General features: G+C 44.3%; 3 protein-coding genes across 3 annotated transcripts in view; 2 read left to right on the top strand and 1 right to left on the bottom strand.

The window, feature by feature from the left end:
• Window positions 1-8,593: 8,593 nt before the first annotated feature.
• Window positions 8,594-9,356, top strand: LOC134191511 (uncharacterized methyltransferase Aflv_0758-like). Its single transcript, XM_062660134.1, has one exon. The coding sequence runs from the start codon at window positions 8,598-8,600 to the stop codon at window positions 9,354-9,356; it is 759 nt and encodes a 252-aa protein (XP_062516118.1). The 5' UTR covers window positions 8,594-8,597.
• Window positions 9,357-10,424: 1,068 nt separating this feature from the next.
• Window positions 10,425-11,183, top strand: LOC134191510 (demethylmenaquinone methyltransferase-like). The gene has a single exon (XM_062660133.1). The coding sequence runs from the start codon at window positions 10,425-10,427 to the stop codon at window positions 11,181-11,183; it is 759 nt and encodes a 252-aa protein (XP_062516117.1).
• Window positions 11,184-12,854: 1,671 nt separating this feature from the next.
• LOC134190616 (ankyrin repeat and EF-hand domain-containing protein 1-like) overlaps window positions 12,855-14,681 on the bottom strand; it is a 9,981-nt gene continuing 8,154 nt past the window's right edge. The window contains exons 12-18 of the mRNA XM_062659072.1: window positions 14,536-14,681; window positions 13,976-14,042; window positions 13,777-13,907; window positions 13,582-13,718; window positions 13,387-13,517; window positions 13,154-13,321; window positions 12,855-13,091 (exon numbers count right to left, since the gene is read on the bottom strand). The exon at window positions 14,536-14,681 is cut by the window's right edge and continues 29 nt beyond it. Coding sequence (XP_062515056.1) covers window positions 12,957-13,091; window positions 13,154-13,321; window positions 13,387-13,517; window positions 13,582-13,718; window positions 13,777-13,907; window positions 13,976-14,042; window positions 14,536-14,681 — 915 coding nt within the window. The 3' untranslated portion in view covers window positions 12,855-12,956. The remainder of the gene's footprint in view (window positions 13,092-13,153; window positions 13,322-13,386; window positions 13,518-13,581; window positions 13,719-13,776; window positions 13,908-13,975; window positions 14,043-14,535) is intronic.

The following is a 14,681-nucleotide window of genomic DNA, read 5'->3' as shown; positions in this document are numbered from 1 at the left end:
TCTGTTGCATCCTACCTATCGTTGAATTTATGCTCCAAACCTTCTTTTCACTATACGTTGCGACAATGGAGAAGAAAAGGTCTGGTGGCTACACAGATCATCAGTAAAGTAGTTGACCTATCAAGCACTCAAATGGGACATTGTAACACAACGAGATGCAATAAGCTGGGTCTTGTTTTGAAATATAACGCGCGGGCTGTGTCCAGTTTAGCTATGTGATTAAAAATATCTACAAAACTAATGTCCTCGTGGCGATCGAAGGCTACGGCTACGCGGTTTGCTAGACTGCTTTTTCACTTGGTTTCTGATGATTCTCTTGCCCAGGTGATAAGTCTCTAGCAGCAGCCGCGATTTCTTCTAGTTGAACCGTGATGAGCGACCTTTGGTTGAGCACTCAGGAGATCTCATCGTTTTCTAATAGAAAGCAGTTGTTGTAGCTGCAGTAACGCAGACAAGAAGACACAAGAGGTACCTGTATTTGTATTATCGAATCTTCTTCAAAAGCTTCAATCTCAGCCTCATGCATATTTGTAACAGGAAGAAATTGTCGACATCTTTGAGGTGGGTGGGCCTTGATCTTCATCGATGTTTTCACCTACAAACAATACCAACAGGAAATGTGAAGCATCTGAAGTTGTTAGCGACAATCAAAGTACCTATACGTTTCTGCCAGCTAGACCAAGTTCAACCAAGACCGCACAACAGCGTAATTTCGTAGTTGAAGTGTAGATAAGCAAGACCATTGTAGGTGACCATGCAGCAGCTATTGCAGCGCTGGTGTGACAAAGTATACCTTTTGGATTAGGGACACGTCTTTACTTGTCGCTGGACTGTGCTGTTGCAGGTGAAAGGATAGGATGCGTAATCCTCTTTCAGCCGCCAATACTAGACGACCGCCAAAACAGATCGACCGTTGAACTTGAACTGCCGGTTGAGTCCAAGTGCCCGCGTATTTGCTATTTGAACAGTGCGTGATGGTGATTGTAGATGAGTTTACAGATTGAGAGAGTCACCATGTACGCTGCAAAATGCTGGAAGCGCTTCTTGCAACCGAAATGTAAGGCAGAATGCGTGGTTCAAGAGATGTGGAGTTTCAAGGCTTGTGGTTTTACGTAGGCACGCCCTAGAAAACTCCACAAAACATCTATAGATCTGACTAGCCTCGGCCTCCCAGACCCGTGTAGCGCCGATTCAAAATCGGGTCTGGGATGGTACCGCCTCTTCTCAATATACTGCAGTTGGTCCTAGGACCAGCATTAGTGTTCAGTTTCATAAATGCATACCATTCCAATTACGGCCGTAATACAACAACGACGAAGACATGTCGCGTTAGAACATCGTGTTGCATTCCGCTGCACGGGTACCTTTGTGTTTACAGTAGCTACGGTTTTATCATTTGTGTGTTAGTAGGGAACGCGAACGGGACGTTAGGAAGCGCTCTCTTTTACTAGCTAGTGCTGCCGCGGACGCGATCGGCATGTGTCTGATCGCCGTGAATCCGCTGCGAGTCGCTGTTAGTCGCGCGTGGAGTCGCGAAGAAAATTCGCTATGCGCGCATCCGCTGTGACTCGATCGTCCGGATTCGATGTGACTTGCCGCGAAATCGCAACAAAACTTCGCCGTGAATTCTCCGCAAGACTTTGTGTAGTAGACGTGATCATGAAATCGTTGAGTATGCAGCTGGCTGGCTAGTGTAGATGTCGAAGCATCGGTTCGAACAAACGGCTCTACTAGGTGTCGTTACTGCCATTGACAGGCGCAGAATACAAACCACGACGTGTAGGGAAGTGAGTTTGTGTGAAGAGCGCACTACAAGTCGTCGTTTGTGTACAGTGTAGTCTTTGGTAGACAGCAGATATGCATGAGATGTCTTCGTTGATTACAGCTGTAATTGAAAAGGTATGTACTATGAAACTGAACATTAATGCTAGTTAGCTACCGGCACGTGGCCCCTACCCAATGACCGCTCTCGTAGACGGTGCAATAACATCTGTATTCGGCCAAGTGCCTGCATTGTTTAGTTATTGCACACATACCGTAGTTATTGCCCGCTCTCACAATTATATAAATATAGCAGGCTTGCCATGGGACTGGCCCTGATACTAAAACCTTACACTAAATCTTACTGCCGCCAAACCAGGAACGCTAACTATATGGTCAGCTACTCGAGCGCTCATTGGGTAGGGCCACGTGCCGGTAACTAAGTCGGTTATCAAGCAAGAAATATGATATTTCTATAAACGAAATATGATATTGCTCTATAAACGGTGCGAGGGCAAGAAATATGATATTGCTCTGGAACGCGGGCGATACGGGTCGCACAATAGAAATGGGCGTGGTCGTATATGGTCTCCATCGAGCTTTTGTTGTGTGTGTGTGTGTGTGTGTGTGTGTGTGTGTGTGTGTGTGTGTGTGTGTGTGCGTGTGTGTGTGTGTGTACACAAGTCTCAAATTTCTCCTCATAACGACCACGTTTTATAATAGGACCTACCCTAAAAAATCGTTTTCGTGTCCGACTACAGATGAGTCTAAGAACGATTCGTGCAAGTAACCAAACGGCGGCAAAAACGCTTCATGAACATTCGTCGCCTCATCCTTTTGAATTGTAGCTAAGGGACTGTGTGTACGTGACAACCAAGAAACACCTTCAGAAGTTGAATGCCACCTATAGTCAACTATTCACACGTCCCGTACTACAGTAGGATCAACCCTTTACTACACTGTGCTGCATCTAACACTGTTGATAGTCAGTGTTTGCTGATATCAATTTCTATGTCAGTAAATACCATACCACTGTCGTTACAACGGAACTGAGTGCATACCTAGACTGTACATTTCAATTGTCTTGATCACAATTGCAAAACTGGCCTCGTACCAGACCCTCTCGCGCAGTCGTGCCCCGTTCCCGTATAACACGACAACGCCGGAGAGCTATGCAAAACAACGACTACCTCTATAAGGCCTATATACAGTGGCGTACGCAGGCATGTTTCCAGGTTGCCCGGAAACCCCCCTAGAGGTGGACGTTACCGCTAACGGTACACAGATGTCTGGGAATTCGAGGCTATGTTGTAGCACGTGTCTAACGCGCTGTCTTCTCACTGCTACACGTGCCAGTCAGGAATGAAGCGTCAGTTGACATTGTCGCAGTTTGTAACAGGGCCTACAGCTGCTGAAGATGGACCCCTCGGAGCGGAGGCTCGAATTGACAGTCAGCCGAAGCGGACAAAGATGAGAGTAAATATCAAATATCAATTAAACCATTAATATCAATATTAATCTAGATATTGATATAAAAACAGTTATTAAGATCAATAATATTGATATTAATATAAACAGATCAATATTATTGATATTAATATAGAAACCGCCCCAGAGAAATCCTGGGTACGCGCCTGATATACGTAATCTAAACTACCAGGAAGTTTGCATGTTTACTTCCATGACAGCAAGGGTTTCAACAAATACGTATTGTCTAGCTAGGAGCCGGCGTTTCAGTAGGACGGTCTGAAAACTCTGTCGGACGTGTTACTTACGAACGCGAGCTGCCTACGGATACCGTACAACTAATCCTAGGACCAACTGCAATATATTCAGAAGAGGCGGTACCATCCCAGACCCGTGGAGGACGATTTTGAATCGGCGCTACACGGATCTGGGAGGCCGAAGCTAAGATCTGTCAGGGTTTTCTGTCGGATTCCCTGTGTAAGTTTCAATTTGATCTTCTTGCATTAAGCACAGTTCGTAGTATCTGAAATCGGTCCCTAAGTTTGGGTATGTCTGATCATTACAACTTGTGATCTGCAGTCTAGGCCCTATAGCTCTAGCTGCTGCATTCCTCTAGTTAGATAGAATTATATTATGTGCTAACGCAACCGACCGGAAGGTGCGTCATTCTATAAACGTCCGTCATGGAATTAGGCCTAGACGTATGAAATAGAAAGTTGCGTTTATTATTGAATTAGGCGTAGACGACGACCAGGACGACGTGGACGTTGTAGATGTAACTGCAGATGGCTATGATTCGGGACAAGAAGATGTGTACACACCAGATATGGGCCAGTAAGACCGACGCCTCATCAGCGCAGATGAAGAGACCGACGACATCCAATAACATATCAAATCACGCAATGAATGTGTATATAATTGAATAAAGACGTATGAAATTGATACTAACACAATAATAGCAGCACTAGAAGTGCAAGCCCTCGGCCAGTATGCACCTTGAAGGTAATTAGTCGCGCTATGACAAAATCGTATGACAGAAACGCATGATGTGGGTAACAAAATTAGATGTGGGAACGTTACAAATGCAGCTAGATTAGCTAAGTGTTGTTTCTAAATGCATGTTACTAATGTAGTTGTTTGCAAGTGCAAGCCAAATGTTACAAGTCGGAGAGCCTCGACGCTAGGCCGGCTGGCAATCTTCGCCTTACGTGATGAAGTAACGGGCGTGATCATTATTCTGTTTGTTGTATTCGTGAGAAACCTAGGTTACAAATGGAGACCAAACAAGCAGCTCACCACCGATTTTCCAGCTCACAAGAATGTAAAAGTCTCGTTCTTTGTGCAGCTTCTATAGGCGTCTTATTGTTTGTGCCGCTTCTCTAGCTAGACGTCGACTACTGTGCACTGTACCGTACTTACACAGCTATCCGTCTAACCGCAATTCTGGTTGTTGTAATGAGGTGACCCCAGAGCCAAAACAAAACATCAATGTGGGAAAATATGCACGTGCACATGTAGATTAGCTAGGCGTCTGTTCGCTCTGACTTTGGATACCGTAAAACAAAATTGAATAGAGACGCACCAGCGTACTTAAAGGTCAGCCGAGCGCTTCGTCCGACAAACAGACGCTGTCCTGGACAATGCACGTTCTCCTTCGCAAATTCCCGTCAAGCGCCAAATTTCTGTTGATGACGACACTAATAATCTTTGCAACAACACCACGGCCGCTCAGCCACGCACACCCAAAATTCAAGCTGGCAGACTGCAGAACCACTATGCAGAAACACTGTGGAACAAGCACAATGTTACAAGTCAGGTATATGCAGCTACACACCCTCGCTCCTGATTGTTATTGTTGGGGAAACATACACGTACAAATGTATGTGCTAAACCATCAAAGCAAAGGACTAAACGCCATGTACAGGACGGACGTCCAATGGCCGAATTCTCGTTAGCAGCTACCAAAGAAAGAGAGGTGGAACCTCATGATGACATCGCGTTCGTCTATAGTTCAGTAATGACACCACTTCTCGTCTATTGGTCGGAATAGCTTCATTTGCATCTGTGCTAACCAACTATATATACGGTCGGTCGTCGGGTCGTCGGGTCGTCGAACGACTACTATACTTGAGACCCTGAAATCTGGGCCTCGGGTAATAATAGCCAATGTTAATGATTGTTCACTTTGCTAAACTTTGATATGCATGCCCTAACAGCTGACTGATCCTATTACATTACTAATTGGCTGCGGTCACACTACATCCACATTACCATTGACATTGCCGTTATGTTGGTCACGTATAGTTGATAGCTCATTAGTGAATGTGGATGCCAATGTAAATAGAATGTGAATGAGAATGTCAATGTGGGCTGAGATTAGCATTGACATTACCATTGTTTTGGTCAGTTGACCACGCAGTCCTACGCTGCTGCGGTCGCTAGAGTCTCCCTACCACTTGTACAAAGCCTCCGTTTGCGTTGACGACTTTGTCCTTTCGTATTGACTCGATTATTCTGCGAACAACAAAGTATGTCGACTGAACGAGATCCTGCCAGTACAACTGCTAGCGCTAGCGCAACTTCAAAACGAACGCAGAGAGTGCAGTGGACTACCAACGTCGAGCGGAAACTAATAGAAATCTGGGCGGTCGTGATAGAGCGTTTTGGTAGCGTCATGGTGACAAAGCAAGAAAGCAAGAAAGGCAGCAGGGTTGCTCAATGAGTAAACGACAACAGAAGGCGCCAACGTTCAGTTTACACCCGAGGAAGTGGTGGCAAGGGTGGACAACATGTCAGCAAAAGCCAAGAGATTCTAGAGTCAGTTCCAGCGTCCCAAAGAAACCGGTCGTGCCACTGACCATAACGATTTGTCTATCGATGTGGAAGCTGCAGCTATGGCTTGACCAAATTTTAAGATGTTTCCTTTGATGTCTTCAAGACTCAGCCAACGCGTGGGCCTGGCATTGCAGATGATGCCAGTGAAGCACAGCCGCCTCTAGAAATGTCACACATTTATAGGCTTGTCTCTTCTCTCCAAAATGACATCAGCAGCAAGGCATCATCTCGACCGACTACTCCTACCAGTGCTGTAATTAATGTCAGTAGTGACCATGATGCTGATGAAGAGCTTCAACCAAGAACCAAAAAACCAAAGGAAGAAAAGGCCAAAGACAAACAAAAAAACACCTCGTTCTCTCATTGCTCAGGCAACCTTTCTAGAATGCATTTCCAAACAACAAGAAGATGCACAACGGAGACAATTCGAGCATGACATAAAATTGCAAATGCTAGTTCAAGAAAGTGGAGATGAAAGGAAAGAGTCGAGAAAAGTTTGAGTTGGAGGTCAGGCAGAAGGAGGAAGAAACAAGAGAACGAATAGATAGAGCAAGGATGGAGCACCAGCAGATAATGATGCAGCAACAACAGCTGTTCCAAGCAGAGCTATTCAAACGCCTTTTTGACTTTGGTAGAGAAAGTAAATAAAGGAATCATATATTGTGTTATTGCCTAATTATAATGTAAAGGCTTTGTTGGAACATGCATGATGCTGTTGTCATCAAAGTGTTGTTGTAGTTGTTTGTTGTTGCTATAGTATTGATTGAATAATTTACCTCGACTAATTGCTTCAAACTTTATTTTAATAAAATGTGTGTACTTTGCTTGTGAACTATACAAGAAACAACAACTATAGCTTAGTAATTGAATTTATTAGCTAATTACTATCTTGGAAAATGAACATAAATCCAATCAGCAACTACCTCCCTGACATGCCTTCCAGCTTGAAGAAGATCTGCATCATTGTCGTCTTGGTGTTGTTGAAATACATGAGGATCTGGAATTATACCATTCTCAAAAGGGCAGCTGTAGCATTCACAGATGTTGTGTAATCCACAACAAACTGATTCCACTATTCCTGCAAAGATTGGCTCCTTGAGTCTGTTTGATGAACAGATTCTCCATCTTCCTTTGAGCCCTCCAAATGCTTGCTCAACAACCCGTCGTGTTCGAATCACAGAGTAATTAATTAAAACATGATTGCTGTGCAGTGAGATTGGCTTCATCATAGCACTCTAATACTGTTGGACTTATGGAAAATGCTGCATCTGCAACCAGAAAAGGTCTAATATCTTCTCCATTTATAGCCGTTGAAAATGATGGAGATAGCCATTCCTCTGAATCTATGTATCTTTTCCAGCTGCTTCTATTGAGTGAAAATGAATCTCCCACCGATCCAGGTCTTCCTGAATTTACTGAAGTAAAGATACCCCGAGCATCTACGCAGCCTAAAATAATAATAGCGTGAAACCTTTTGTAACAATAATATGCATCTCCAAAATGAGCAGGTTTCTCTATTTTCATAAACGTTCCATCAAGAGCACCAGCACACTGTGGAAGGTGACACGATGCTTCAAAGTCACAGATCCCCTGTGACAACTCATTATCTGTAGGAAATCTGATTGATGACGAAACCATGTGACGACGTAGTGCTTGCACTCCTGTGTTTACAATGGATAGAGCAGTTGCTTTTCCTATTCCAAAGAGAGCTGTCAGTGTTGAGAAAGAAGGGGCGTGTGCAAGCCAGTACAAAACAATGGCCATTCTTTTCTCTTGTGGAACAGCTTTTCGAAAACCGGTGTCTTCACGACGAAAGAAATATGCATACAGGTTTACAAACCGTGTAGAAGATTCCCTTTGACATTCTAAAATGTTGAACGTACTGGGAATCTTCCCAGTCGGGATACTGTCTTCCCACTTCCGTCCAAGATCCGTGTACATCATGTTCCCAAAATCCTCGTCTCCGTGGAGTACACCAGAATCGCCTTTTGAGATTAAGCTTGTTCGGGTGTCGAATAAACTGCGGCGAACTGGCAAGAGTCGTGTACAGTAGCGAAGACCAACCAGAATTACCACCAGAATGAAATCTACGTGCTCTAGAGCGACGCCTCCACACAAAGCGAAAGCCCACATCTGGTGAAAAGACTACCCGATCACTCTGAACTGGCAACAAGTAGCAGAAAAGAAAAGCATCGCGATGACCTAGCGGCATTTTCGCACCACACCCACTTCTTCGCGCAATGACAGAAGTACAGATGTGGCTTCTTGCTGACGTACATTACTATTAGTATGCAATTAGTGTGAATGACAATGTGACCCTAATGCATATGTAGTGTGACCGCAGCCTTAGACAGGCAGAGCGCATGCCAATCACTAGAAGGCTATACAAGCCGTCTTTATGGCTTAGTTTCTTAGCTAGCCGTCGAGGAGCTATACTCGTTGGAGAGCGCAGTGAAATTATCCTTTTACTATCTTCTTTTTTCCAAGGTTTTTTGGTCACAATGTCTACATTGCCTGTGCTAAACAACGCTGACATGTACCACCACCAGTCGGATACACAATTTCAAGATGGTTGTTCAGTCATTCACGAGATGCTGAAACCAAAGTGTGGAGAGTCCATTCTCGATCTCGGCTGCGGTACCGGACGACTGACTATGCAGTTGGCATCTCTCGTTGGTGACTCTGGTCGTGTGGTCGGTGTTGATCCTGACTCGTGCAGAATCGCTGTAGCAAACGAGCAGCTAAAGAAGATGGATGATATCCCTGTAACGTTTCAGTTGGGCAGCATGCGTGAAGCACTTCCACTTGGTCCATTTGATGGAATATTTAGCAATTACGTGTTCCACTGGGTTGAACGTGCCGAACGAGCAGAAATGATGCAACAGATGTATGACAGTTTGAGACCAGGAGGACGACTTACGTTCGTGCTTGAAACCAATCAGCCACAGCCCAATGCCATCATTCGTGATATTTTCCGTCTGACTGAGCCAAACCTAGACGAAGAGTCTGCATCTGGCATTAAGACGGACGTTCCTTCTGTGTGGCTGCAGCACTGCAGTGATGCCGGATTTGTCGTCGAACTGTCAGAGGTGTTCAGAAATGAGAAGGCAGAACCAAATCTGGATAGACTACTTCAATTTCTAAAAGCTTCCATTCCCAATTTCCAACCCAGTAAGCTGACAGACGACGGTCTGCAGAAGTTGAATCACCGATACAAAACAGGAAACGGCGACGAGGTTGCCGTTTCACTTACATTATTGAAAGTTTTGGCAAGGAAACCGCAGGAATCTTAAGTTAAGTAGCAAAAGTTACAACACAGTAAGAAGAAAGAACAGACTGGACATTTTGAATGACTTTCATTACCTTAACAGTAATGACTGTCGCCGTAGAGTTAGTAGAATGGATATTGATATAGAATTAGTTAATCGGTGTGTGGTGTGACTTATCAAATATATTCTTATTGTCAGCAATTTGCAAGGCTAATGCGGTCGTTATTGTCTAGCAGCAGCTGCATGTTTAGCAGTCACTCACGTATATCTCTAGCAACCGGAATAGAGAAAATCGTGGGCAATGTTTATGCACTTAATAGACAGTTAGGTAGTAGATAAGCGCGCAATGTTTATGTATCTCATGTTCAGTGCATAATCTAAAACCCTAGCGCATAAACATTACTAATTTAACAATCAGGAAAACATGCCACAAAGCCCAAATGTGGAGATTTTAGGGTAAAGACTATAGTTATGGTTTTACTAAGAATTATCATAACGCAAGCTCTAGGAGTTGTAACAAATGCATAATAGTTACTCATTACTTCTATAGCTGGGTTTTATGAAAATTTACAAGAGGTTGACGTGAATGATTAGCTGATTTGCTAAAGAAGACAGAATGAACAAACTCTGCCTGCTCTGCAAGTGATGCTGTTGTCTTTAACAATATAACTACTATATAGACAGGTTGAAGTAGGCGTGAGCGCACAAATCAAGACTCTTGCAAACACAGTTAGCAAGAAAAGGGCTGTTCCGAATTAGGATCCCGTATGGCAATATCAACTATCACGCAATATTTCAAACGTCTCGTGATCACGACGAGCAGCAGCGACTGCGTGTACTCCCACTAGTCTTACAAACACGGTTATGAATTGGCCTACAATATTATGTACAATGTTTGGCAAATACGCTTTTGCTTTATGTAAAACAGGGCTCTAATTCCGAGCGTGACCGGAAGTGTTCCGTGTTAGGTACCGCTACCCTACTGTTTGTTTAATTTAGTAGTCAAGACTGCGGGGTTGTTCCGTGCACTGATACTCGTTGGAGAGCGCTATCCTTTTACTATCTTTTATTTTCTAACGTGTTTTGGTCACAATGTCTACATTGCCTGTGCTAAACAACGCTGACATGTACCACCACCAGTCGGATACACAATTTCGAGATGGTTGTTCACTCATTCACGAGATGCTGAAACCAAAGCGTGGAGAGTCCATTCTCGATCTCGGCTGCGGTACCGGACGACTGACTATGCAGTTGGCATCTCTCGTTGGTGACTCTGGTCGTGTGGTCGGTGTTGATCCTGACTCGTGCAGAATCGCTGTAGCAAACGAACAGTTAAAGAAGATGGATGATATCCCTGTAACCTTTCAGTTGGGTAGCATTCGTGAAGCACTTCCACTTGGTCCATTTGATGGAATATTTAGCAATTACGTGTTCCACTGGTTTGAACGTGCCGAACGAGCAGAAACGATGCAACAGATGTATGACATTTTGAAACCAGAAGGACAACTTACGTTCGTGCTTAAAACCAATCAGCCACAGCTCAATGCCATCATTCGTGATATTTTCCATCTGACTGAGCCAAACCTAGACGAAGAGTCTGCATCTGGCATTAAGATGGACGTTTCTTCTGTGTGGCTGCAACACTGCAGTGATGCTGGATTTGTCGTCGAACTGTCAGAGGTGTTCAGGAATGAGAAGGCAGAACCAAATCTGGATAGACTACTTCAATTTCTAAAAGCTTCCATTCCCAATTTCCAACCCAGTAAGCTGACAGACGACGGTCTGCAGAAGTTGAATAACCGATACAAACAGGAAACGGCGACGAGGTTTCCTTTTCGCTTACATTATTGAAAGTTCTGGCAAAAAACCCACAGGAATCTTAAGTTAATTAACAAGCATTATAACACAGTAACACCAAAAAACAGACTGGACGTTCTGAATGACTTTCATTACCATAACAGTAATGACTGTCGTCGTAGGGTTAGCAGAATGGATATTGATATAGAAGTAGTTATTCGGTGTGGTGTGACTTATCAAATATATTTGTGCTCTTGTGAGTTGGGGCAACCGCGCCGACCGTGACAGAGACATTAGTTTCGTTTGTTTTTATGAATAACGGCGACGATGGGCGTGGATCATTGCTATCAACAAAAGAGACCTGAAACAGATCAGTTTGAAGTACACACGCGTCTGTTTCAATCACTCCGTAAGCGTAAAATCTTCTGCAACGAGAGACCAAACGAATCCTGATTAGGTTTCAAGTCAAAAACTGCGATATTCTTCAAAGCATTCATTGACGACAGAACGGTACGAACGAGTACAGCAAAGAGATGCAAAGAGACTGCGATTAGAAGAAGACGACGAAACCGTCCCTCCATTTGATTGCAGTGCACATGCAAGCGAAATTACAGACGACATTGAAACTGATGACAATGTAGTGCATGGGAGCGCTAACATGCACTCATGCAGACCTAGTAGTGTAGATGTTGAAAGGCTAGAGAAGCCGTTGCACTGTCTTCAGGAGGAACTGGCAACAATATACGGCATTCCGATTTTTAAAGCAGTTTGCTTTCAGAGAAAGAAATTCATCCAGCTTGGACGCAGGTTGTCGCTGCGGTCACACATCGACGTCTTCGGACAACTCGCTGAGGGAAATTTCGTAAAGGTCTTGACCATCAGCGTAATGCAATTTAGCATTGTAGCGATGTCGGCTGTCGGAATCTAACAATCTGTAGCGATAACTGAGAAAAACAGGCCTCCAACTAAACGAAAATGTTCTGCTGTCCTCCACGCGTGGGGTGGTCATTGTAGCTCATGTGAGTGCAACCGGTCTATACAGGTCCTCTCGTGGTGTTCTTGTGGAAACTGTGTGCACTAAAAGCACTGGCCAGAAATCCGTACGTTGGCAAGATTCCGGAAGTAAGCAGGAATGTACACGAAGTAGATCAGTAAGTAGACCCATATTTCCTAGTCCAGAAGCGACGGAACGTCCTTGTGAGCGGGGAAATGCACAGTTTGCAAGTAGGCGGCATTTGGCGTAGGAGTTTGATCGCAACGATTGCATGCTTATCTAGAACCTGCACCAAGGAAATTTTTTAAAGCACAGAATGCCACTGTCAGCACAACGATCCAATGGGTAACCCATTCTGGTGAAACTGTTGCTACGCAAGAGCCATTAAGGATAGGATTGATACCAGACAGGTTAAAATAGTCGCCAATTTGTCTTCTGCCGCTTAGTGTCGGATTCATGATTTTCAGTCTTACAGCAATCTCCGGAGCAACTAGGTTTGCGGGCCTAGTATCTCCTGCTCACGATCTTGTCCGCAGACCCACTCACCCTTTGCATGGTTCCACAACTAAAGAGCCACTATCAAAGAGCATGCAGTACTGTGTTTGCGGAAGAGAGAAGTTGAGGAGTAATTCCGTAAATTCCACTGAGCTTCATTCGATCCATGCAGTTTTGCTGCAAACCATCAATCACGAACAATTAGAGCCTGAGTGGTGTGACAGCTGAGTCAAACGTTAAAATCAGTAAAGCTGCTCTTTTTTGCAGAATGTACATATGACGGAGAATACTAATGATTAATACATCATCTAATATCATTACAAACGATAATTGTTCATTCAAATGGCTCCCTCGGCAACAGCCCGCGCCTTAGCGAGCACACTCAACTGAAAAGGTGACCTCTGCTCACCAAAGTCCACCGCCTCGATACCCCGTTGTGTTCTCGCCGACGCCTTCCTAGCCATTGCACTAGCCTACGGTCAAAAATGCCAGATTCACCATAAAGGTAAAACTCTAACGGACAAGATTGTATTACTGTTGTGGGAGGACGCTGAGTCCACGCCACCTTGGGTTGGTACAATTGGCTGGGATGAAGATGAGTGGCAGTCATGGCTCGCTGAACGTTGCTTCTATGCCGATGTGCCAAGGCAAGCGCTTCTGGTGAAGGCAACCGCGTACTGAGCAGGCCAGGATGAACAGAGGGCTGCAAAACAAAATCAGAGTTTAAACACCGGGTATACACAATGACCCAAATTGATATTAACCTACCCTGTCTCCACCCACAGTATGTGGTTTCGGTGGCAGTAGTGATGCGCCTTTTTCTTTACCCTTCCCGGATGATTTCGCGCTCTCTTTTTTCTTGTCCTTTCCTTTGCCCTTACCTTTCCCTTTCCCTTTCCCTGTAAAGTACACAGCCGCCAATCTAGAGTATTAGACCCAAACGTCAACGCCGACACCATCTACCTTTATCTTTCTTGTCTTTCGGTGACGGCAAGCCGTCGAATTTCGAACGTATCAATAATAGAATTTCAGGGCTGCCCCATTGCATGGCTAAATCGAGGACAGTCTTTCCTTGGGTGTTCTCCAATAGACAGTTCGCCCTACATACAACACGTCACCACAGTGACAACCCTAGAGCTCAACCAGACACAACTCTACCCTTTATCAAGCAAATACTGTACAATATCAATCTGTGAACTCTCGACGGCCCTCATCAATGGAGTGCCACCGTTGGTGCTTTGAGCATTGATGTCGGCTCCTGCGTCAACCATTCTTATAACACAATTTATCTTCAAACACAAGAACACAACCGTTCGAGAGAACGACACGACAGTTTTCAATACGAGCGCATGCGTACATGTCCAGAATGACAAGCAAGGTGAAGTGCCGTCCACTGGAAATAGTCAGCGGCGTTGACGTCAGCACTAACAAAAGATACCATGAGATATGACCCATAAACATTTTGTCACAATTCAATACACTACTTTGCCAGGATTTGCAACAGAATATTTTGTAATCTAGCTAATTGTACAACAGTATCAGAATACAGGCGCTGAACTTCAGCGAATTGACACAACGCAAATTCGCTAAGACAACTACCGTTACATCGACTCCACGTTTTCCGTCCTTCTACTCGCCAGCAACCTTTTCCGTCAGACTCAATTTAATATCAATTACCTGCCCGTGCGTTATAAAACAGTCACTACTACTACTCACTACCAGTCACGTCACTACACAGGAATTGCATAACTGAGGAAAAATTGCTAAATGTGTATCAAATCAAATAGCATTATGATTTTACTATATCACTTTGTTCTGTTCAGTAGCTAATGGGGCTTTCTGTCAATTGTGCAGCAAAAACCCTGCCTCTTACTTATTTGATATTAACATAGATCACGTGTCTTACAAATGCCTTACCCATGGGACAGCAAGTAGTCCATCACGTCAACACGACCTTGAGTGCAGGCGACCATCAATGGTGTCTTGTTGTAGCGATCACATACATTCACTGACGTTCCACGGTTGACTGCCAAACGGATCGAATCCATGTCTCCATGACGAAT

This window comes from Corticium candelabrum, chromosome 15, assembly GCF_963422355.1.
Source record: "Corticium candelabrum chromosome 15, ooCorCand1.1, whole genome shotgun sequence".
Classification (NCBI taxonomy): domain Eukaryota; kingdom Metazoa; phylum Porifera; class Homoscleromorpha; order Homosclerophorida; family Plakinidae; genus Corticium; species Corticium candelabrum.
The sequence above is the reverse complement of the archived record's forward strand: the minus strand, read 5'-3'. Positions and strand labels throughout refer to the sequence as shown.